Source organism: Lampris incognitus, chromosome 16 (genome assembly GCF_029633865.1).
Source record: "Lampris incognitus isolate fLamInc1 chromosome 16, fLamInc1.hap2, whole genome shotgun sequence".
NCBI classification, from domain to species: domain Eukaryota; kingdom Metazoa; phylum Chordata; class Actinopteri; order Lampriformes; family Lampridae; genus Lampris; species Lampris incognitus.
The window spans coordinates 2,736,201-2,761,963 of NC_079226.1; the positions used below are offsets into that span (position 1 = coordinate 2,736,201).

Consider the following 25,763-nt stretch of genomic DNA (forward strand, 5'->3'; position numbering starts at 1 on the left):
CAGCGCAGCTCAAGAGCGGAGAAGGTAAACCAGGTCCTGTGTAAACCTGTTCGGCTGACTTGTAAAACTCCTCACAGCATGTGAAGCTTTAAGGGGAAGGAATTTCATGCTACGCAACAATAACAAAACAACTGCCAGACCAAATGAGATTTTGCAGTTGGGCACGTTACAGTTTCTTCCCCCACCACAGCGTCCTCTAGTGGCTGAACCGCAAGGCTAAAAAGGTTTCATCATGACAGAGGCCATGAGGAGCCAGGTTCTGGAGACACTTGTCTCTCGAGGATAACGGTGGAGTCTAACTGGCTTCCATCCAGAGATGTTGTTGGTATTTTGGTTTTGGAAGTTCATTTAGAGAAAACAAAACGGCCTCTGATAAATACTGCACGTGGAGGTCAGCCGAGACATACCTTTGCTATCTGCCAGCCATTAACGGCCTCCTCGCCGCTGTACTTCCCCTCGGCCTGCGCCAGCCGCAGATGGCAGGCCTGCAGCTGTCGACTGAGCTCCTGCAAGTCTTGCTCCAGCTGAGCCGACAGTTGGTTGAACTCGTGTTCGGAGCTGGCGATCTGAGAAAGCGCCGTCTCCAGGCCGGCCCTCATTTGCAGTGCCCCGCGTTCCCACTGCTCCCAGCAGCAGAGCAGGGCCGCCTCCTCTCGCTCCATGGCCTCAAAGCCCACGGAGCCCGTGTGGTCCCTGGCCGCCGTGCCGCTCCTCTGCACCCGGCTCAGCCTCTCCCTGCCGCGCTGCCGGGAGTCAAGCAGCTCCTGAAAGAGGAGTTGGAAAGCAAATCACACCTCCTCCTCCTCCTCCTCCATCATCAGATCACACTGTTGGCTGGTGTTCAGCAGGTGTTTGTTCACCCACACTCACTCACCCGAGGGCCCTGACACACCAGGCCGACGGTCGGCCATCGGCCAATGTCGGGCCGTCGGTGAGCGTCTGTAACCCTAGTTTTTGCAGTGTGTCCCGCACCGTCGGCTCTAGTCGGACCCCTGTCAGCAGCTTTTTGGCCGATTCAGCATGTTGAATGGGCGGAGCCCATAGGTGAGAGAGATCACTCTGATTGGCTGTTCAGCTTAGTGAATCAACAGTCGGCCTTTGTCGCCACTAGTCGGTCTGGTGTGTCTGGGCCCTTTATCGAACCATATTCATCAAACTGAGGTCTAAATCGACACAAACATAATGTGACCAACATAGCTAGACTTTTCATCCATCATTTGATTTAATTTGATCTGTATTCAAGCTAATCTGAGTTCCTCTAGAGAACTGGTTGTGTGCATGCACCAAAAAGTTACCGACATCTGACCCGGAAAGCACAGAGAAAGAACAGCATGGCGAGCAGAGGTACACGGACGCATTTCTCTCTGCAGCAGGAAAGCAATGATGCTCATGTTCGATACAATGAAGAAGTGGAATATCTGAACGTTTTTGGATGGAAAAAACAGAGACATTTTCCAAAAAGTCTCAAACACAATCTTGGAAGTGGGGTTGAAGATTACATTACTTCCATTCCATAGTTTTTACTATCCAACAAGTTTTTTTAACTGGGGTTATTGAAGAGAGCTCATTATTACACACGTAGACGCCTTAATTAGAATATCACCTTAATTCATGACCTTATTCATGAATTCATGTTAACCTAGTCAATGACACCGAGCAAGCGTCACCTTTTAGATCACTTCTTAACTCATCACATTTTCTTTTTATATAATTTCTTTATATATAAATCCATATAATTTTGTTCTCCTGTTCAAGGTGGAGGTGGGATTACATCAAGGATCGGCTCTGAGCCCTTTCTTGTTTGCAATGGTGATGGACAGGTTGACAGACGAGATCAGGCAGGAGTCTCCGTGGACAATGAAGTTTGTGGATGACATTGTGATGTGTAGTGAGAGTAGGGTGCAGGTGGAGGAGAGCCTGGAGAGGTGGAGGTATGCACTGGAGAGAAGAGGAATGAAAGTCAGTAGGAGCAAGATGGAATACCTATGTGTGAATGAGAGGGAGGACAGTGGAATGATGAGGATGCAAGGAGTAGAGGTGATGAAGGCGGATGAGTTTAAATACTTGGGGTCAACTGTCCAAAGTAACGGGGAGTGCGGAAGAGAGGTGAAGAAGAGAGTGCAGGCAGGGTGGAGTGGGTGGAGAAGAGTGTCAGGAGTGATGTGTGACAGAAGGGTACCAGCAAGAGTTAAAGGGAAGGTTTACAAGATGGTAGTGAGACCAGCTATGTTGTATGGTCTGGAGACAGTGGCACTGATGAAAAGACAGGAGGAGGAGCTGGAGGTGGCAGAGATGAAGATGATAAGATTTTCGTTCGGAGTGATGAAGAAGGACAGGATTAGGAACAAGCATAGGCTACTTTGGGAGGGGCCAAAAGGGGCCAGTGCCCCTGTAACACTGAGCTTGGACCCTCCTGTGGCTCCCCTCCGAACAAAGAGTCGACAATAACAATAAAATTATCAATTTCTTGCGATGGTATGGCGTTGACGCGAAAGGCGGAACAAATGTGGCTCAACATGTTGTATCCTTCTCTCACTAAGATGTGTGACTGATTTTTGTTTTTTGTTGTTTTAAATGGTGGTGCTGGTCGCATGGCTCGGGTCCTTTCGGGCTGTTTTGGTGGTGTCTGGACACTGCTTGGCATCCTCCTCATCATATTCATCATATAGTTTATAATTCCATTATAATTGTATTATCCTCTTTCAATGTTGTATTGTGTAAACTGTGTAAACACAACATCATTGCACGTAGTGCGTCTGGGTAGAGAGATCCTCCTCTGTTGCTCTCCCTGAGCGCTCTTCCTAATTTTTCTCCGTTAAAGGTTTTTAGTGAGTTGTTCCTGATCCGATGTGAGGGTCTAAGGACAGGATGTTGTGTTTCTGTAAAGCCCCTTGAGGCAAATTTGTAATTGTGATGTTGGGCTATACAAATACAATTGACTTGGCTTGACATGTTCTTTTTCTATCATTTTTCTAAACTCTGCTGTTAATGCTCTGTGTCGGACCAGTCTCGTAGTCAACATGTGATGCAGTAAAATCTCAAATGAGGCTGATGTTCAGCGCTGCTGCAATCTTATTTTCCACTCGTGTCACGTCATGTCTCAGTTCAGTAACTTCTCCATCAGTCTCCAAAGCTCTGGTTGAACTCTCCACCTTTTGGACAGACCCAATCTCAGAGAAAGAACAATGAAACCCACTGGTTTGGCTTGCAGAAGTACTTTCATCAAATAATGTCTGTTTTTATTTATTTTACTGGGTTTTATTAGCTACAATTTTTCTACGTAAACCAAACTGTTGTCACACATATATAAACGACGTACACCAACAGTCCACTTGTATCTGTGTCTGTGTATGGTCTTCATTTGTGTGGCGTTCATTTCATTTGAAACGATCATGCTGAGGGAGAGAAGACCGAAAAGACAGAACACAGGGTTCCCACCTGCACTTTGGAGAGCTTCCTCCTAATGGAAACGGAGTCTCCGGAAAGGTCGGACCAGCGCTGAAGCTCCTCCTTGGCAGAGATTAGCCAATCATTAAAGTCTCTCACAGCGTCCATGTACTGCTCATGCTCAGACACAATCCCCTCCATGAACTGGACTTTACCCTTTAGGAAAGAGGACAGACAGTCATATAGAGAAGGAGGATGAACATGGTTGGGTCCGATAGTATTTGTTCAGACTTTTCACTGTTCATCCAAGATGGCTGAACTTCACCACATAAAACAGGAGAAAATGCAGTAGTATCACAGAAGAGTGTCTTAAATGTAGACTTTAGGCAAAGGTACTTCAGTCTGAATGACAGGTATGCCACTCTGAAAAGGGCCACTTTCGCAGGGCCGCATTCAAAGTGCAAATGAATTAGGGTCAATGGGGAAATTTCGCTAAGTCCCATGAAAATGACCATGAAATCTCTTGTAGGTGGAGAGTTAAATCTCTTTCAACCCTAAGTGTATATGAGACTACAGAGCGGCCCTTCCTCTGTCGCACAAGGCACTGAGTCCCAACCATTTCCTTGACTATGTGCTCTACGGCTATCCTCTTCACTTACCCTCCATGTGGAGCTTCTTTTGACCTTAGCAGGCTAAAGCAAGCTAATGCTACAAGTTAAGAACTAATCCTCTTGGACCCACCTTCACCACAGCTGAGATATCGGCAAAGTGCTCGCTGAGTTCCGCCCTGGCCTCGAGGCAAAAGGTCTGGTCACCCGTTTTATCGTGGAGCTCCACAGCCTTTTCAGTGAGGCACTTCATGGCCGTTGTATGGGCCTCCACGTCGGCCTGGATGGCCCTGAGGCGCTCCAGCAGAGAGGCTTTCTCCTTCAGCCCTGGCTGTTGTGGCAGAGCCATTCCCACCTCCTGCTCCACCACCTCCATCCACTGCTGCAGCTGAGACCGACTCTCCTGGAAGCCGCTCCACTGGGCAACCGTCCACTCCAAACGACTGAGACAGATGTGAATATTTACTGGCAATAGTGTTCGGCAAGAGTCTGTCATTTGTCTGCTTTCAGATGACTTAATGAACAAATGGATCAGATATTGGATTATCTTTGTGAGGATATAATTTTCATTTTCCAGTGAATTTTCATTTCAAGACTTGAACCAGTTAATTTATGTTTGTCAGGTCACTGTGGAATGCAAAATTGCACTGAGGCATTTCATGGAAAAATAATCCCAAATTTTTACCTCAGATTGAACAATAACCCACTGGTACTAATAGCGTCAAACTGAAATCAGTGACTTTTCTCCATTAATAAGTGTTTATTTCCTCCTTCTGAAAGGTCGTGGTGGTTGTGTTGGACTGGAATACTGTTGGAGTCAGTATTCCAGTAGAACAATGTTGTGATATAGTTGGATGTTGGAGGTAGAGAGAAACGGACCTGTTGACTCTGATTTTCTGGGACTACAAACAAGGTGTAGCAGCCATTGTGGCTTGTGAGTCATCAACTCAGCAGTATACAGTCCCCCTGCCCCCCTTGTAAAAATGGATCCTGGAACCAACACTATTATTGGTAATAGTGAGCCAACACTAGCATTAAGACCAATGTCTGAGATGGAGGTTGCAAAAGTAATTGCAGCTCTCAAGTCTTCAAGGGCTAGGGATATCTATGGTATGGACACACTCATGCTGAAAGAGATCAACTCCTCAATAGCAAACCCACTAACGCATATCATTAATACCTCATTGGGTCAAGCGAGGTTTCCCAACTCATGGAAGTCCGTGGTTGTAAACCCTATACTCAAAGGCGGTGACCCTCATCTGACCACTAACTACAGGCCCATCAATACTTCATCCATAGTATCAAGGTTTTTGAAAAACTAGTTGCCGAACAAATCATTGACCATCTCAACAATAGCTCCTTCCCACTGCAACCAATGCAATTTGGATTCAGCGCTAATCACTCAACAGAAACGGCTACATGCTATTTCACAGAAAAAGTTAAGGTGTCAATGGCTGTAGGGACCGTGTTCCCTGACCTACGGAAAGCATTCGATACCGTTAATCATAACATCCTATTGCATAAACTACTCAATTTCAATCTTTCCACAGAATTTGCCAACCTTACCAGATTCTACCCCTCATCTCCCTCCCAGCTTGTCAAAATCGATAATTATACAACTAATTCTCTAGATCTATCAACTGGTGTCCCACAGGGCTCTATACTGGGTCCAGTCCTATTCAGCATGTACATTAATGACCTACCTTCTGTATGTGGAAAATGAAACATCTTAATGCATGCTGATGATACAGTTATTTTTTCTCATGGTAAAACTACAGAAAAGGCTTCAATCAAGTTAACAAATGTTATGTTGAAGGTCACATCCTGGCTTAACCAATGTTGTCTGCAATTGAGTGTGTCGAAAACGGTTTGTATGTTTTTTTTTCTCAAAAGGCAACAGCATAAAGGCTTATTAAGAACCAACAATGTCAACACTGATGCTATTCACACACACCTTTAAGATGTTGTTTAACTGTATTGTACATTAACTGTGTTGCCCTTCTGCTTTTTTTAAATATCCTTTTCTATATTATATTTATTATCTTTTTCTAAATTATTTGTATATGCTGTATATATATTCTTGTTTGTTTGCTCTTGTTCTTGTATATTAACTATGTTGTATGTTTATTTATTTATTTTTGTACCATTTTGTTATCTTAGGATGCCTAACAACATCAGGCAAAGGGACTGCCAATTGAAACTATCCTCTTAGCTAATTGGGGTACATTTGTTTCGAATGTTGATTAATGTGCATTGTCCCTTCCCAAATAAACCTTTAAATAAAAAAATAAACGCTAACACAGACAGTCTAATGTATTACAAACTACATCACACTATATGGGGAACACTGTTGTAGAGTCATAGTGGCTGTCATGGACATATTGGTATGACGTTTCAATCTTTTTTCCACCACATACATGTCTGCTGCTGTTTGTCCTACCTGGTCAAAAGATTTCAACAGCAGTATACGAAGACTGGAGAGTGTCTCCAACCATGGGGAAGATGACTAGTAGTGTTACGGAGCCTGACTCCATCATACACATGGAGGCACTCATTTATTATGGGAGAAAAATCAAAGCTTTTGACTTTAAATTGGCAACCTCTAAGATTCTGGTTGCTTTCTTTGCACCAGGAGTCATTTAAAACTGCTAAGAGGTTTCTGTGCCACAACGCCAAAACAAGGAATGTTTGTTCCTCCTATCAGCTCTGGTTGACCAACCGCTGCTGTGTGATAGAAAAGACGTCACTTCCAGTGTGACACTTGGGATTTTTGGCGGGAATGTCATTACAAACCCAAATACAAGGGCTGTCATCGGTGGCTGACAGGCTGAATTATCATTGCGTCACCTCGTTCAGGAAAAGACAACTTAACAAACATGTATTTAAATGAGCATCTTTGAGACTGTTACTTTAAAAGCTCTGCCGCAGAAAAACCAAGAGTAGGTCAAAACCTAGTACACGGGTGTACGGTGCACGGTCAGTGTTCTGAATTGTGGCCAGTTTTGTTACAGGGCTAGTCAGTGGTAGTGTCTACAATGGGAATGTTTATCTGCAACTTTCTGCAGTGGTCCCAGTAATATTTGTTGTTCAAGTGAACTGAAGTAGCATATTACATAACATGGTTAAGCTACGTTCGAGTAAAAAAAAAAAAGGTTGTAAATTCAGTTGCAATACAGTATTTTCCACTCATATCCTGGGATGTTTGATTTAATTGTAAGTATACATATTCTGATCATCTGTTAACTCCCCCTCCTTTTTCATCAGTTTCTATCTGTGGATGTCTCTGGTTTTTTTAAGACTCACTCTGTATTGACAGGCGAATTCACAAAGACTGTATCGCGGCCGCTGACAGCACCACGAACTGCCCATCACTTGCAACCGCTATCTGCCCCGTCTCAAAGTCTGATTCACGAAAGATATTGCGCTATTTATATTACAGTGCAAACACACCCATAAAGTTTTGCAGTTGAGTGCAATTTTCCCTTGTTTCGCATCTGATTGCAATTATTCATGTAGCAAGATGTAAATGGTCTGTGTCGAGAACACAGTAGTTCGACCTGGCAACCTGTATCTGTGAATGAGTTCAGTCTCAGTTCAATCAAAAAGTGATAATCTGCTGTAAAATACCTGCTCTCCAGTACGCCTGGCATGACGATACCTTCGCCTTGCTGCAACCACTGCTGCCATGACCGCTGGAAAGTCTGAGGCTCACTTACCACCAACTCTCCCAAGACCCAATAGCTTTCACCCTCAACTGCGTGTGGCTATTAGCACGCTGTTTGTAAACTGCCCCTTTTTTTGCAATGAGGCTCATTTGTATGGACATACATACATTACATGCATGGACATACATGTGCCAAGTTTGCACCAAATGAATGCTGCTACTACTACTACTACTACTACTACTACCACTACTACTACTACTACTGCTACTACTACTACTACCACCACCACTATTACTACTACTGCTACTACTACTTTCAGCTGCTCCCGTTAGGGGGCGCCACAGCGGATCATACATTTCCATTTCTTCCTGTCCTCTGCATCTTCCTCTGTCACACCAGCCACCTGCATGTCCTCCCTCACCACCTCCATAAACCTCCTCTTTGGCCTTCCTCTTCTCCTCTTCCCTGGCAGCTCCATATTCAGCATCCTTCTCCCAATATACCCAGCATCTCTCCTCCACACATGTCCACACCATCTCTATCTTGCCTCTCTTGCTTTGTCTCCAAACCGTCCAACCTGAGCTGTCCCTCTAATATACTCCTTCCTAATCCTGTCCTTCTTCATCACTCCCAATGAAAATCTTATCTTCACCTCTGCCACCTCCAGCTCCTCCTCCTGTCTTTTTGCGCCAAATTTGTGCAGGTTTAGCGGCTGCAAAAGCTGCACAATCCTTTTGTGAATTCGCCAGTGGGTTTTGTCAGAGTGATAGTTATTTGGGGGGCTCCAACTCTGCTGACCAATCGTGTAACTTCAATGATGTTGCTGGTCACCTGATCCAGTGGCCCAACTGTGTCATACATGATGGCTCATTCAGTCACTGAGTCAGTCAGTCAGTCAGTCAGTCAGTCGGTCAGTCAGCGACATTCGCGTTTGTAGGGCCGGCCTGCTGGTCTGGTCCAGCCAAAAACAAACACTGTCAGTGGTCTCATTGAGCCCAGAGGGAGGCAGTGTTTTCTCACCTGTGGCAGCTCATGGAGCTCATCAGCATGTGAGCCCAGGCATCCTTCAGGCTCTGGAGCTGGGAGCGGATGGCCTCCTGCCCCTCCACGCTGTTGTGTTTCAGAATCTGCTCACCTTTCCCCACAGTCATGTTTAACTTCACCTCTCCCTCACCCTTCATCAGGAGGATGTCCTTCATTTCACACAGGGATAAAGGGACAGAAGGCCTTTAAATATTGAACTGCATGTTGTGAGGTCCTGAGTGTTTTAGTGTGTTGGATTTAACATCACCCTCATCCTTTCACCAAGTAGCTCTCCTTCACGCTGAAGAGCAATGGAAGGACAAAGGTCCTTTTACAGTCTGATGTCATGTTATGACTATTAGGTCTGCCAGTTTCTGAAGAGAACCCCAACAGTTTCTTTCCTCCCTTTTTTCTGCTGGATGCCACTTTAAAGCTCGCGCTCACCACTGGGCTGTGTACTTAGTGGAGTGTAAATCACATCTTACTCATATGTGTACTTAGTGGAGTATAAATCACATGTTACTCATATGCCAGTACTTAGTGGAATATATATCACATGTTGCTCATATGCCAGTACTTAGTGGAATATATATCACATGTTGCTCATATGCCAGTACTTAGTGGAATATATATCACATGTTGCTCATATGTGTACTTAGTGGAGTATAAATCACATGTTACTCATATGTATACTTAGTGGAATATATATCACATGTTACTCATATGTGTACTTTGTGGAGTATAAATCCCATGTTACTCATATGCCAGTACTTAGTGGAATATATATCACATGTTACTCATATGTGTACTTAGTGGAATATATATCACATGTTACTCATATGCCAGTACTTAGTGGAGTATATATCACATGTTACTCATATGTGTACTTAGTGGAATATAAACCACATGTTACTCATATGTGTACTTAGTGAAATATATATCACATGTTACTCATATGTGTACTTAGTGGAATATAAACCACATGTTACTCATATGTGTACTTAGTGGAATATAAACCACATGTTACTCATATGCCAGTACTTAGTGGAATATATATCACATGTTACTCATATGTGTACTTAGTGGAATATATATCACATGTTACTCATATGTGTACTTAGTGGAATATAAACCACATGTTACTCATATGTGTACTTAGTGGAATATAAACCACATGTTACTCATATGCCAGCACTTAGTGAAATATAAACCACATGTTACTCATATGCCAGTACTTAGTGGAATATAAAACACATGTTACTCATATGTGTACTTAGTGGAGTATAAATCACATGTTACTCATATGCCAGTACTTAGTGGAATATAAATCACGTTACTCATATGCCAGTACTTAGTGGAATATAAATCACATGTTACTCATATGTGTACTTAGTGGAGTATAAATCACATGTTACTCATATGCCAGTACTTAGTGGAATATAAATCACATGTTACTCATATGCCAGTACTTGTGTCTGTGCAGTAAGCCAATCGGTTTATCCATTATGTCAGTCCCTTCACAAATGTGTATGACCGAATGTCACTGTAGATTCTGAGTGCACTTTCTGCATGCTCAGGTCCTGAATTGAGATGTAATGCTGTGTGTACGCAGTCTCTCATGTAAATAAAGTATGTTGTATGTTACCACATGTATGCTGTATGTTCGTGCATGGTTAAATTCCTGCATACATCCGTTTGGTAAAGAGAGTGATTCTGATTTTGCCATGCCGAGTTACACTTTAACAAGGTGATGCAAAGAAATGTTCTTGTGTCTAAAAGGAGAATCGACACCTGTACGAGTGCCAGTCTCTTCTCCAGGGTCTCCTTGTTGCCCACAGTGCTGTTGAGTGCAGCCAGGCGCTCCTGGACTCCATTGAGCCAGCTCCATGTGGTCTGCAGCGTCTCTTCAAAGACCTGCTGCTCCTGCAGGCTGAGCTGGCAGCAGCGCAGCTTCTCCTGGACGCGGCGCAGCAGCGCCTGATGCTGCGACTGCAGCTGAGCCGACACCCGCGTCTCGCTGCCGTCACCTCGCCCACCCTCATTCAGCGCCTGGCCCTCCTGACAGAGACGCTCAAACGAGTCCCTGTGGACGAACAGACCGGTGTTGATACAAGCAAAGGTGAAACAAGTGGAGCGTGAACACAAAGGTTCTAGCGGGAGATCAGCGCCAGCCTACACACAGCCGCTGTGATGGTTACACACCTTTCTTTCACTTCTTTCAAACTGAAGACATGGGCTCAATGGATCATTCCTGGGTTTCATTCTCATAGTTTTTCCATCGTACGTATCAGTTATGATCCAATTTTGTTCACCAGCTTCATTTTGTAGACTGTGGACATGGACCACCGCTGGACTCCTTACAATGGTGACTTATGAGACAACTGAACAGCGGTCTTAAACCTGTCCTTTAAACAAACAAAAAAACCCTAGTGTGTCAGTCAGACTGTGACCATGACTGTCCCTCATCTATGACTTCTCTATGGTGCTGGCCGGGTAGTCTATTGATGGTTACTACTACCTACGGTAAGTACAGGCTGCTACTTCCTGCAGGCTGGACCACTGACAATACTGGACATCTCAGATACCTTCACTTTCACTTTGGTTTTCACTTCTAAATACTTGGTTTAGATAACTGGGTTAAACTGGACTGGCTGAGGGTGGCACGGTGGTGCAGTGGTTAGTGTGGTCACCTCACAGCAAGAAGGTCCTGGGTTCGAGCCCTGGGGTAGTCCAACCTTGGGGGTCGTCCTCTGTGTGGAGTTTGCATGTTCTCCCCGTGTCTGCGTGGGTTTCCTCTGGGGGCTCCGGTTTCCTCCCACAGTCCAAAGACATGTAGGTCAGGTGGATCAGCCGCACTACATTGTCCCTAGGTGTGAATGTGTGTGTGTGTGTGTGTGTGTGTGTGTGTGTGTGTGTGTGTGGGCCCTGTGATGGCCCGGCGGCCTGTCCAGGGTGTCTCCCCGCCTGCTGCCCAGTGACTGCTGGGAAAGGCTCCAGCATCCCCGCGACTCTGAGTAAGTGGTTTGGATAATGAATGGATGGATGGACTCATTGAAACAAGTCTAATGCTCAGTTCAGTTGTCCCGTAAGACACCATTATAAAGCTGAGTCCAGCGGTGGACTTGTGCCCAAAATCTTCAAAATGAAGCCGGAGAGTAAAATGAAATCATAACTTGATACGAACGACGGAAAAAAAACTGTGAAATAAGACCCAGGTTGTGAAGAAACACATCTGTCCCTTCATGTTCTCAGTCTACTGAGTGAGGAGGAGGTACTGGGGTTTCTCTATTCAGGGCGAGGACAGCGCCAAGCTAGTTTCTTCACCTCTCTTTCAGCACTTCCTGTTGGTATTCCTCCACCTGCTCTAGCAGAGCCTTCTCAGAGCCTCGTTGTCGACCTTCAGGCAGGCTGACAGTCATTCTCTTCTCCATCTTCTCCAACCAGCACCTCAGCTTCTTCAGATGACTCTCAAACCTGCGGACCACCAATAACTGTCATTGCAATCTGTATTACTTACAGTAAATGCATGCTGCGACTATTCTGCAATAAATGGGGAACAGACCAAGTCTAGCCACATCAGTGACTAGTATGGCATGGAGTCTGTTTTGTGTTACAGTAACTAACAGACTACACACTATGTGGAGAAGAAAGTGGTTCCTTTGTGTTTTCACAGTATTTATCCTTAATTATTTCAATAGTTCATTTTCCTTCTTAACGGATGTGATCCTGAACACAGAGCGTGTTCACATGTGGTCACCATTTTGAATGGCCACAGATTTTAATGCAGCAGCAGCAAGATAATCCAGCAGCATCCGTGTTGTGAAGAAAGAAGACGGACCAACATGTCCTCTTAGGGCCCAGACACACCAAACCGACTAGTGGCGATGAAGGCTGACTGCTGCGTCGCCTCACGTCACCTGCTGTCTGGGCCAGAGAGCAGCACTTGAACACACCGCAAACACTAAACACTACACTCTGCACTGATTCACAACAGGCTCCACCGATTCGGCCAACTAGTGCCGACAGTGCGGGACACACCGCAAAAACTAGGGTCACAGACGCTCACCGACGGCCCGACATTGGCTGAAGGCCGACCGTTGGCCTGGTGTGTCAGGGCCCTTCACGGTAACAACGAACACATCAGTCATATCCAACATGGCTGATTTAGCTGTTCTCAAGAGGTTAGTCAGGCAGACGCCATGTCAAAATGTTGATGATGACTTCTGGCCAAACTACATGCTAGGCTGCATGTTGGCCGTGTGTTAAGGAAGGCTTGTTACTACCTCTTCATCGTTGAGGCGCCGTCTTCTAGGATCTGCTGGTTCTGCTGGTTAAACTACATGCTAGGCTGCATGTTGGCCATGTGTTAAGGAAGGCTTGTTACCTCTTCATCGTTGAGGCGCCGTCTTCTAGGATTTGCTGGTTCTGCTGGTTAAACTACGTGCTAGGCTGCATGTTGGCTGCATTTTAAGGAAGGCTTGTTACTACCTCTTCATCGTTGAGGCGCCGTCTTCTAGGATCTGCTGGTTCTGCTGGTTAAACTAAGTGCTAGGCGGCATGTTGGCCGTGTGATAAGGAAGGCTTGTTACCTCTTCATCGTTGAGGTGCCGTCTTCTAGGATCTGCTGGTTCTGCTGGTTAAACTAAGTGCTAAGCTGCATGTTGACCGTGTGTTAAGGAAGGCTTTTTACCTCTTCATCGTTGAGGCGCCGTCTTCTAGGATCTGCTGGTTCTGCTGGTTAAACTAAGTGCTAGGCTGCATGTTGGCCGTGTGTTAAGGAAGGCTTGTTACCTCTTCATCGTTGAGGCGCTGTCTTCTAGGATCTGCTGGTTCTGCTGGTTAAACTAAGTGCTAGGCTGCATGTTGGCCGTGTGTTAAGGAAGGCTTGTTACCTCTTCATCGTTGAGGCGCCGTCTTCTAGGATCTGCTGGTTCTGCTGGTTAAACTAAGTGCTAGGCTGCATGTTGGCCGTGTGTTAAGGAAGGCTTGTTACCTCTTCATCGTTGAGGCGCTGTCTTCTAGGATCTGCTGGTTCTGCTGGTTAAACTAAGTGCTAGGCTGCATGTTGGCCGTGTGTTAAGGAAGGCTTGTTACCTCTTCATCGTTGAGGCGCCGTCTTCTAGGATCTGCTGGTTCTGCTGGTTAAACTAAGTGCTAGGCTGCATGTTGGCCGTGTGTTAAGGAAGGCTTGTTACCTCTTCATCGTTGAGGTGCCGTCTTCTAGGATCTGCTGGTTCTGCTGGTTAAACTAAGTGCTAGGCTGCATGTTGGCCGTGTGTTAAGGAAGGCTTGTTACCTCTTCATCGTTGAGGCGCTGTCTTCTAGGATCTGCTGGTTCTGCTGGTTAAACTAAGTGCTAGGCTGCATGTTGGCCGTGTGTTAAGGAAGGCTTGTTACCTCTTCATCGTTGAGGCGCCGTCTTCTAGAATCTGCTGGTTCTGCTGGTTAAACAAAGTGCTAGGCTGCATGTTGGCCGTGTGTTAAGGAAGGCTTGTTACCTCTTCATCGTTGAGGCGCTGTCTTCTAGGATCTGCTGGTTCTGCTGGTTAAACTAAGTGCTAGGCTGCATGTTGGCCGTGTGTTAAGGAAGGCTTGTTACCTCTTCATCGTTGAGGCGCCGTCTTCTAGGATCTGCTGGTTCTGCTGGTTAAACTAAGTGCTAGGCTGCATGTTGGCCGTGTGTTAAGGAAGGCTTGTTACCTCTTCATCGTTGAGGTGCCGTCTTCTAGGATCTGCTGGTTCTGCTGGTTAAACTAAGTGCTAGGCTGCATGTTGGCCGTGTGTTAAGGAAGGCTTGTTACCTCTTCATCGTTGAGGCGCTGTCTTCTAGAATCTGCTGGTTCTGCTGGTTAAACTAAGTGCTAGGCTGCATGTTGGCCGTGTGTTAAGGAAGGCTTGTTACCTCTTCATCGTTGAGGCGCTGTCTTCTAGGATCTGCTGGTTCTGCTGGTTAAACTAAGTGCTAGGCTGCATGTTGGCCGTGTGTTAAGGAAGGCTTGTTACCTCTTCATCGTTGAGGCGCCGTCTTCTAGGATCTGCTGGTTCTGCTGGTTAAACTAAGTGCTAGGCTGCATGTTGGCCGTGTGTTAAGGAAGGCTTGTTACCTCTTCATCGTTGAGGCGCTGTCTTCTAGGATCTGCTGGTTCTGCTGGTTAAACTAAGTGCTAGGCTGCATGTTGGCCGTGTGTTAAGGAAGGCTTGTTACCTCTTCATCGTTGAGGTGCCGTCTTCTAGGATCTGCTGGTTCTGCTGGTTAAACTAAGTGCTAGGCTGCATGTTGGCCGTGTGTTAAGGAAGGCTTGTTACCTCTTCATCGTTGAGGCGCTGTCTTCTAGGATCTGCTGGTTCAACTAAGTGCTAGGCTGCATGTTGGCCGTGTGTTAAGGAAGGCTTGTTACCTCTTCATCGTTGAGGCGGTCTTCTAGAATCTGCTGGTTCTGCTGGTTAAACAAAGTGCTAGGCTGCATGTTGGCCGTGTGTTAAGGAAGGCTTGTTACCTCTTCATCGTTGAGGCGCTGTCTTCTAGGATCTGCTGGTTCTGCTGGTTAAACTAAGTGCTAGGCTGCATGTTGGCCGTGTGTTAAGGAAGGCTTGTTACCTCTTCATCGTTGAGGTGCCGTCTTCTAGGATCTGCTGGTTCTGCTGGTTAAACTAAGTGCTAGGCTGCATGTTGGCCGTGTGTTAAGGAAGGCTTGTTACCTCTTCATCGTTGAGGCGCTGTCTTCTAGGATCTGCTGGTTCAACTAAGTGCTAGGCTGCATGTTGGCCGTGTGTTAAGGAAGGCTTGTTACCTCTTCATCGTTGAGGCGGTCTTCTAGAATCTGCTGGTTCTGCTGGTTAAACAAAGTGCTAGGCTGCATGTTGGCCGTGTTAAGGAAGGCTTGTTACCTCTTCATCGTTGAGGCGCTGTCTTCTAGGATCTGCTGGTTCTGTCGGCACTGCTCCACAAAGCCGTCCCAGTCCTGCTGGATGGAGGACAGCCGCTGCTGGACCTGCCCACCACTCGCCTTAGGGAGATGGAGGAGAAGCTTCTCCCCTTCCTCGCACACCTGAGTGAGACGCACCTCGCCCTCCTCCACACGGTCCAGCGCTCCCTGGTGGACATGAAAAACAACGCTCGCTACAGCTGAAGCTACATCTGACCTTTGTGATCCAACTGCTCGTTAAAGGCGCCGTTAAACATTCAGAGCGCATCTTGCTTCCGTAAGGTCAAACAGGCTGTTGGGGGGGGGGGCAGGGATGAACGTAGTAAAACAGGCTGTCGGGGGCAGGACAGAACATAGTAAAACAGGCTGTTGGGGGCGGGGCAGAACGTAGTAAAACAGGCTGTTGGGGGCAGGACAGAACGTAGTAAAACAGGCTGTTGGGGGCAGGACAGAACATAGTAAAACAGGCTGTTGGGGGCAGGACAGAACGTAGTAAAACAGGCTGTTGGGGGCAGGACAGAACATAGTAAAACAGGCTGTCGGGGGCAGGACAGGACGTAGTAAAACAGGCTGTTGGGGGCAGGACAGAACGTAGTAAAACAGGCTGTTGGGGGCAGGACAGAACATAGTAAAACAGGCTGTCGGGGGCAGGGCAGGACATAGTAAAACAGGCTGTTGGGGGCAGGACAGAACGTAGTAAAACAGGCTGTTGGGGGCAGGACAGAACATAGTAAAACAGGCTGTCGGGGGCGGGGCAGAACATAGTAAAACAGGCTGTTGGGGGCAGGACAGAACATAGTAAAACAGGCTGTTGGGGGCAGGACAGAACGTAGTAAAACAGGCTGTTGGGGGCAGGACAGAACATAGTAAAACAGGCTGTCGGGGGCGGGGCAGAACATAGTAAAACAGGCTGTCGGGGGCGGGGCGGGGCAGAAGGTAGTAAAACAGGCTGTTGGGTGCGGGGCAGAACGTAGTAAAACAGGCTGTTGGGGGCAGGACAGAACGTAGTAAAACAGGCTGTCGGGGGCAGGACAGAACATAGTAAAACAGGCTGTCGGGGGCGGGGCAGGACAGAACGTAGTAAAACAGGCTGTTGGGGGCGGGGCAGGACAGAACGTAGTAAAACAGGCTGTCGGGGGCAGGACAGAACGTAGTAAAACAGGCTGTCGGGGGCAGGACAGAACGTAGTAAAACAGGCTGTCAGGGGCGGGGCAGGACAGAACGTAGTAAAACAGGCTGTCAGGGGCGGGGCAGGACAGAACGTAGTAAAACAGGCTGTCGGGGGCAGGACAGAACGTAGTAAAACAGGCTGTCGGGGGCAGGACAGGACGTAGTAAAACAGGCTGTCGGGGGCAGGACAGAACGAAGTAAAACAGGCTGTCAGGGGCGGGGCAGGACAGAACGTAGTAAAACAGGCTGTCGGGGGCAGGACAGAACGTAGTAAAACAGGCTGTCGGGGGCAGGACAGGACGTAGTAAAACAGGCTGTCGGGGGCAGGACAGAACGTAGTAAAACAGGCTGTCGGGGGCAGGACAGGACATAGTAAAACAGGCTGTCGGGGGCAGGACAGAACGTAGTAAAACAGGCTGTCGGGGGCAGGGCAGGACATAGTAAAACAGGCTGTCGGGGGCAGGGCAGGATGTAGTAAAACAGGTTGTTGGGGGCAGGACAGGACGTAGTAAAACAGGCTGTTGGGGGCAGGGCAGGACATAGTAAAACAGGCTGTCGGGGGCAGGACAGGACATAGTAAAACAGGCTGTCGGGGGCAGGACAGGACATAGTAAAACAGGCTGTCGGGGGCGGGGCAGGACGTAGTAAAACAGGCTGTTGGGGGCAGGACAGAACGTAGTAAAACAGGCTGTCGGGGGCAGGGCAAGACATAGTAAAACAGGCTGTTGGGGGCAGGACAGAACATAGTAAAACAGGCTGTCGGGGGCAGGACAGGACATAGTAAAACAGGCTGTCGGGGGCGGGGCAGGACGTAGTAAAACAGGCTGTTGGGGGCGGGGCAGGATGTAGTAAAACAGGTTGTTGGGGGCAGGACAGGACATAGTAAAACAGGCTGTCGGGGGCAGGGCAGGACATAGTAAAACAGGCTGTCGGGGGCGGGGCAGGATGTAGTAAAACAGGTTGTTGGGGGCAGGACAGGACGTAGTAAAACAGGCTGTCGGGGGCAGGGCAGGACATAGTAAAACAGGCTGTCGGGGGCGGGGCAGGATGTAGTAAAACAGGTTGTTGGGGGCAGGACAGGACGTAGTAAAACAGGCTGTTGGGGGCAGGGCAGGACATAGTAAAACAGGCTGTCGGGGGCGGGGCAGGACGTAGTAAAACAGGCTGTTGGGGGCAGGACAGAACGTAGTAAAACAGGCTGTCGGGGGCAGGGCAGAACGTAGTAAAACAGGTTGTTGGGGGCAGGACAGAACGAAGTAAAACAGGCTGTCGGGGGCAGGACAGGACATAGTAAAACAGGCTGTTGGGGGCAGGACAGAACATAGTAAAACAGGCTGTCGGGGGCAGGACAGGACATAGTAAAACAGGCTGTCGGGGGCGGGGCAGGACGTAGTAAAACAGGCTGTCGGGGGCAGGACAGGACGTAGTAAAACAGGCTGTCGGGGGCAGGACAGAACGTAGTAAAACAGGCTGTCGGGGGCGGGGCAGGATGTAGTAAAACAGGCTGTCGGGGGCGGGGCAGGATGTAGTAAAACAGGTTGTTGGGGGCAGGACAGGACATAGTAAAACAGGCTGTCGGGGGCAGGGCAGGACAGGACATAGTAAAACAGGTTGTTGGGGGCAGGACAGAACGTAGTAAAACAGGCTGTTGGGGGCAGGACAGGACATAGTAAAACAGGCTGTCGGGGGCAGGGCAGGACATAGTAAAACAGGCTGTCGGGGGCGGGGCAGGACGTAGTAAAACAGGCTGTTGGGGGCGGGGCAGGATGTAGTAAAACAGGTTGTTGGGGGCAGGACAGGACATAGTAAAACAGGCTGTCGGGGGCAGGACAGGACATAGTAAAACAGGCTGTTGGGGGCAGGGCAGGACAGGACATAGTAAAACAGGCTGTCGGGGGCAGGGCAGGACAGGACATAGTAAAACAGGCTGTTGGGGGCGGGGCAGGACAGGACATAGTAAAACAGGCTGTCGGGGGCAGGGCAGGACATAGTAAAACAGGCTGTCGGGGGCAGGACAGGACATAGTAAAACAGGCTGTCGGGGGCAGGACAGGACATAGTAAAACAGGCTGTCGGGGGCAGGACAGAACATAGTAAAACAGGCTGTCGGGGGCAGGACAGGACGTAGTAAAACAGGCTGTCGGGGGCAGGACAGAACGTAGTAAAACAGGCTGTCGGGGGCGGGGCAGGATGTAGTAAAACAGGTTGTTGGGGGCAGGACAGGACATAGTAAAACAGGCTGTTGGGGGCAGGGCAGGACATAGTAAAACAGGTTGTTGGGGGCAGGGCAGGACATAGTAAAACAGGTTGTTGGGGGCAGGGCAGGACATAGTAAAACAGGCTGTTGGGGGCAGGGCAGGACAGGACATAGTAAAACAGGCTGTCGGGGGCAGGGCAGGACAGGACATAGTAAAACAGGCTGTCGGGGGCAGGGCAGGACATAGTAAAACAGGCTGTCGGGGGCAGGACAGGACATAGTAAAACAGGCTGTCGGGGGCAGGACAGGACATAGTAAAACAGGCTGTCGGGGGCAGGGCAGGACATAGTAAAACAGGCTGTCGGGGGCAGGACAGAACATAGTAAAACAGGCTGTCGGGGGCAGGACAGGACGTAGTAAAACAGGCTGTCGGGGGCAGGACAGAACGTAGTAAAACAGGCTGTCGGGGGCAGGACAGAACGTAGTAAAACAGGCTGTCGGGGGCGGGGCAGGATGTAGTAAAACAGGTTGTTGGGGGCAGGACAGGACATAGTAAAACAGGCTGTTGGGGGCAGGGCAGGACATAGTAAAACAGGTTGTTGGGGGCAGGGCAGGACATAGTAAAACAGGCTGTTGGGGGCAGGGCAGGACGTAGTAAAACAGGCTGTCGGGGGCGGGGCAGGACATAGTAAAACAGGCTGTCGGGGGCGGGGCAGGACGTAGTAAAACAGGCTGTTGGGGGCAGGACAGAACGTAGTAAAACAGGCTGTCGGGGGCAGGACAGAACGTAGTAAAACAGGCTGTTGGGGGCAGGACAGGACGTAGTAAAACAGGCTGTCGGGGGCAGGACAGGACATAGTAAAACAGGCTGTCGGGGGCGGGGCAGGACAGGACATAGTAAAACAGGCTGTCGGGGGCGGGGCAGGACGTAGTAAAACAGGCTGTCGGGGGCAGGGCAGGGCAGGACGTAGTAAAACAGGCTGTTGGGGGCGGGGCAGGACAGGACGTAGTAAAACAGGCTGTCGGGGGCAGGACAGAACGTAGTAAAACAGGCTGTCGGGGGCGGGGCAGGGCAGAACGTATGAGGTTTAATTGGACGGTGCAAGACATTTGATAGCATTGGCTGGACCCTTGCTGGCCCGCCCACTCTGACTTGGTGATGCAAGCTCACACAGTTGTACAAGAGGCGTTAAGCTGATGAGATTTTGATTTAAAAGAAAGAAAAAACTGAACGTTTGTTGTTTTTTTCGGCACAAGCTGTTCAACTGGTGGATTATATGACCGAGGAAATGAGACAACAAGGTAAAAAACGCCATTTTTACTTCTCGCCATCTCTAGAGACTATCTTTTGGTATTTCCTGTGAGTAGGACAGGATGTGACATCACTACAGACCATGTATAACACACGTCATCTGAAACACGCTCTGCTTTAGCTTGCACCTTCAGTTTCTGTAGTTTGCGCTCCACAATGAGAGTGTCTCCAGAGCGGTCGGAGCACTCCTTCACTATCTCCCTCTGTTCAGAAAGCCAGCGATGAAACTCCTGAACAAGGTCTGCAGAGAGACAGAGACAGACAGCAAGACAGAAACAGGCAGAGAGAGAGAGACAGGCAGCAAGACAGAAACAGGCAGAGAGAGAGACAGACAGCAAGACAGAACCAGGCAGAGAGAGAGAGACAGACAGCAAGACAGAAACAGGCAGAGAGAGAGACAGACAGCAAGACAGAACCAGGCAGAGAGAGAGAGACAGACAGCAAGACAGAACCAGGCAGAGAGAGAGAGAGACAGACAGCAAGACAGAAACAGGCAGAGAGAGAGAGACAGACAGCAAGACAGAAACAGGCAGAGAGACAGACAGACAGCAAGACAGAAACAGGCAGAGAGACAGAGAGAGACAGCAAGACAGAACCAGGCAGAGAGAGAGACAGACAGCAAGACAGAAACAGGCAGAGAGACAGAGACAGACAGCAAGACAGAACCAGGCAGAGAGAGAGAGACAGACAGCAAGACAGAACCAGGCAGAGAGAGAGAGAGACAGACAGCAAGACAGAAACAGGCAGAGAGAGAGAGACAGACAGCAAGACAGAAACAGGCAGAGAGACAGACAGACAGCAAGACAGAAACAGGCAGAGAGAGAGAGAGAGACAGCAAGACAGAAACAGGCAGAGAGAGAGAGAGACAGCAAGACAGAAACAGGCAGAGAGAGAGACAGACAGCAAGACAGAACCAGGCAGAGAGAGAGAGAGAGAGACAGCAAGACAGAAACAGGCAGAGAGAGAGAGAGACAGACAGCAAGACAGAACCAGGCAGAGAGAGAGAGAGAGACAGCAAGACAGAAACAGGCAGAGAGAGAGACAGACAGCAAGACAGAAACAGGCAGAGAGAGAGACAGACAGCAAGACAGAACCAGGCAGAGAGAGAGAGAGAGAGACAGCAAGACAGAAACAGGCAGAGAGAGAGAGAGACAGCAAGACAGAAACAGGCAGAGAGAGAGAGACAGATAGCAAGACAGAACCAGGCAGAGAGAGAGAGACAGCAGGACAGAACCAGGCAGAGAGAGAGAGAGAGAGACAGCAAGACAGAACCAGGCAGAGAGAGAGAGAGAGAGACAGCAAGACAGAAACAGGCAGAGAGAGAGAGAGACAGCAAGACAGAAACAGGCAGAGAGAGAGAGAGACAGATAGCAAGACAGAACCAGGCAGAGAGAGAGAGACAGCAGGACAGAACCAGGCAGAGACAGAGACAGCAGGACAGAATCAGGCAGAGAGAGAGAGACAGACAGCAGGACAGAACCAGGCAGAGAGAGAGAGACAGACAGCAAGACAGAACCAGGCAGAGAGAGAGAGACCGGGAGAGGAGTCAGAGCTTCAGTCATGGTATGTGGTACATCAAAACAACCTGATCCCGTGTTACATCATGTATGTGTGTGTGGTGGAGGCGGCGGCGGTGCCGAGGCGGGCGGGGTCCTGACCGTTGAAGTGCTGCTGCAGGCAGAGCTGCAGGGATGCCAGCGTCCGGGCCGACAGCTGGTTGATGGACTCGTAAGTCTTGATGAGGTCCGTGAGTGCCGAGCCCAAGCTGGCGAGCTCCTCCGAGGGATATTTCCTGCACAGCGTGTTGAGGCTCTCGCGGGTGGAGTCGATGCTTCCCTGTTGGTTCTGCAGCTCTTTCTGAAGGTCCTGTCAGTCACACAAAACCCATGTCTGACATTCATACCCAACATTGTCGTTGGTAATCAAGCTTACGGTCTCCTCTCACGTCCCATCTCATGTGAATGTGTCGCGTGGACTTGAACATTACAAATGAAACAGTACAGTATTGTGTTGTGTACTTCAAGCCCACTTGAACTGTGTCCTCACGCCTTCCCACGAGCCAACAGTCCTGAAGTTATTCTGGAGGCTTCATCTGCCCTTGCAGACGAAGCCTCCACATTCACTCGGCAGTCGACATCGTCCTCTGCTCGTACCGTTACGCGGCGCTCGTGTTGTGTTGGCCTGCACTGCAGTCCACTTGTTTTGTGAAACACGTTGTGTTGTAACAGGTTGCACCGCTTTCTATTTGTTGCGTTTAAGTGTGTCGAGTTTTGAGTTGACGTTTTTGGGTTTCCTGCATGATTATCTTAACGTGACACATGGTGTTGTGACACGTTGTGATACCTTATCATGTGCTGCTTTTTTTTAATAGCTTTTTGTTTCCCCCGGCCAATCGCCCCACTCTTCCGAGCCGTCCCGGTCTCTGCTCCACCCCCTCTGCTGATCCGGGGAGGGCTGCAGACTACCACATGCCTCCTCCCATACATGTGGAGTCACCAGCCGCTTCTTCTCACCTGACAGTGGGGTGTTTCACCTGATTGTCCAGTTTCCCTTCTCAAACGACTCGTGTTTAGTAGGCAGCCTCTCCTTCCTGGTGTGCTACTAGTGTGGAGCTTAGCCTAGCTTAGCAGTTAGCGCTACTGCATTGGCAGTCACAGCAGCCTCATCAGAACCATGGTTTGTGGTGACTGTTCCACAGTTACAGATAGGCTGTGTCTCCTACAGAGACGTGTCCGTGACTTAGAGCAGCTGCTGTTGGCTAGTATTAGGCTAGCTGTGACGGGCCCTCCAGACAGCCTTAGCCCCGGCCCTGACAGCCACCTGCTATTGTTAGCACTAGCTCAGCCTCGTCAGCAGATGCGGCGGAGGGTGTTCACGTCAAGTACCTTGCACTGCGTTGCATCAGACAGAGGAGTATCTCACACACACTGGAAACCTTCTCTGTTTCCCTTGTCTGAGGCATCGGTGGCAACCGAGGAAAGCACAGGCTCGCCTTCAGTCGGGCACAGGTCCCCCATGGGACGAACACACCAGCCACGTGGTGCAAAAGGCCCAGCAGCGCCTCTGTCACCGCAGGCGACTGAAGAGGTTCGGCACGGGGCCCAGGGTTCTACGGGCCTTCTGCAGAGGCACAACCGACAGCATCCTGAATGGATGCACCACCGCTGGCATGGGGACTGTACAACCGCAACACACCGCAGAGGGTTGTGCGGACGGCCCAGGACATCAGTGGATGAGAGCGTCCCTCCATCCAGGACATATACAATGGATGCTGCGTCACCAAAGCCTGGACCAGTAGGACCAGTAGGACCAGTAGGCTCCAGAACAGCTTCTCCCACCAAGCAACCAGGTTTCTGAACAAAGATCATTAAAGACACTAAGCCTGGTGCCGGACTGATGGTACTGACCTGTGGTCTTCAGCGGATCACCAGTTCTCTCACACACACACACACACAGAGCACCTTAAATTACACACTATTTATTATTATTACTGCTTTTTTCTGTTTTGTTGTTGTTTATTACTGTTGTTGCTGCAGTGTTGAGGGGCCGAAACACAAGAATGTTACTCTCTTGTACTTGTACATTTTACTCTCTTGTACTTGTACATTTTACTCTCTTGTACTTGCATATTTTACTCTCTTGTACTTGTACATTTTACTCTCTTGTACTTGTACATTTTACTCTCTTGTCCTTGTACATTTTACTCTCTTGTCCTTGTATATTTTACTCTCTTGTACTTGTACATTTTACTCTCTTGTACTTGTACATTTTACTCTCTTGTACTTGTACATTTTACTCTCTTGTACTTGCATATTTTACTCTCTTGTACTTGTACATTTTACTCTCTTGTCCTTGTACATTTTACTCTCTTGTCCTTGTATATTTTACTCTCTTGTACTTGTATATTTTACTCTCTTGTACTTGTACATTTTACTCTCTTGTACTTGTACATTTTACTCTCTTGTACTTGCATATTTTACTCTCTTGTACTTGTACATTTTACTCTCTTGTCCTTGTACATTTTACTCTCTTGTCCTTGTACATTTTACTCTCTTGTACTTGCATAATGAGACGTAACAAATAAAGGATCTTGAATCTTGAATCCCGAATATCTCGCACAGTTTTTGGTCCTAAAACATTCATTGTGATCATCTCAGCGTTCCTTCTTCCCAAGTGCATCTTCTTCACAGCATCTGAGTCATGAAACCACGCCCCGTTGAGCTCAGCCACACAGTCGGTGCTGTTGCAGCCGAGTCCGTGTTTAACAGCATGAGACACGTACGAGGCTTCACTTGCTGCAGTTTTGTCCTTTTCAATAGTAGATGCCACGAGGAACGCACCGATATGGCTTGCACCTTTAGCTAGTGTGGCCTGCTTGTGCATTTCTGTGGAAGCATGCTGAGTCGGGTCATTCTCACCTCCATGGCCAACTGAAAATTCCCCGTGACCTCAAGAACAGAGGGCTCTCGTTGAGTCACTGCTGACGGGCTTAACCCACGTCTTTTACTGCTTTTTTTATTGCTTATTATAGCCGCACAGTCTTCTCTTTTTGGCAGGTTTATCAATATTTGCAGGTTAAGCCATATTTCCACGTGCCAAACTGAGTGATGGCCACAGACATTACCGGAACTGTTTCTGTTTTTGAAGGAACTGGTGCATTTACTGTACATGTACAACTGATGCACGTGAGGGGGGCTGTGATTGGTTGATGACAGGTGATCATTCTCACCTGTCGTGATCAGCACTGCTGCTACTGCGGTTGTATCAGATTCGATACAACTGTGAGAGTGCCCTCTAGTGGTTAGAGTACAGTAGCAGTCAATAAACGGGACAAGGGAGGTCACGTATGGGACAAATCAATGTGGCCTAATATAAGGGATATCCTGGCTAATAGGGGACAGTTGGAGACCCCGGGTACATACATTGTATGTACCTTGATCCCACCCTCTCCCTTGAGCCACATATCTGCCAAATGGTCAAATCCTCCTTCTACCACCTTTGCAACATTGCGAAAATAAGACCCTCTCTCACACGTCCTGCTGCTGAGATACTGATCCATGCCTTCATCTCCTCCCTCCTTGACTACTGCAACTCACTCCTCTATGGCATCAGTGCTAGCTCTATCAAGAGACTCCAACTGGTCCAGAACGCATCCGCCGGACTCTTAACTTTCACCAAATCCTGGCACCACATCACCCCAGTCCTAAAAGACCTCCACTAGCTACCCATCTCCCACCGGATCAATTACGAAATCCTGGTTCTTACTTATGAAGCCCTTCACAAACTGGTTCTCCCATACCTCACCGACCTCCTCTCCCCCTACCAACCCTCTCGGTCCCTCAGATCCACCTCAGCCTCCCTTCTCTCTACCCCCAGGGTCCAACCTCCGCGGCTTTGGTGACCGAGCCTTCTCCAGAGCAGCTCCCAGGCTCTGGAACTCACTTCCTCAAATCATTAGAGACTCGGATCCCTCCCA

The 25,763-nt window shown here is 48.4% G+C and overlaps 1 protein-coding gene across 2 annotated transcripts in view; it reads right to left on the reverse strand.

Annotated features, from left to right (window-relative positions):
• Positions 1-25,763, reverse strand: part of syne1b (spectrin repeat containing, nuclear envelope 1b) — a 394,236-nt gene that overhangs the window by 264,386 nt on the left and 104,087 nt on the right. For both annotated transcript variants that reach the window (XM_056296155.1, XM_056296154.1), the window contains 9 exons: positions 21,946-22,153; positions 20,416-20,528; positions 15,572-15,777; positions 12,008-12,157; positions 10,475-10,766; positions 8,681-8,853; positions 4,129-4,438; positions 3,439-3,603; positions 408-764 (listed from right to left, as the gene is read on the reverse strand). In XM_056296155.1, coding sequence (XP_056152130.1) covers positions 408-764; positions 3,439-3,603; positions 4,129-4,438; positions 8,681-8,853; positions 10,475-10,766; positions 12,008-12,157; positions 15,572-15,777; positions 20,416-20,528; positions 21,946-22,153 — 1,974 coding nt within the window. The remainder of the gene's footprint in view (positions 1-407; positions 765-3,438; positions 3,604-4,128; positions 4,439-8,680; positions 8,854-10,474; positions 10,767-12,007; positions 12,158-15,571; positions 15,778-20,415; positions 20,529-21,945; positions 22,154-25,763) is intronic.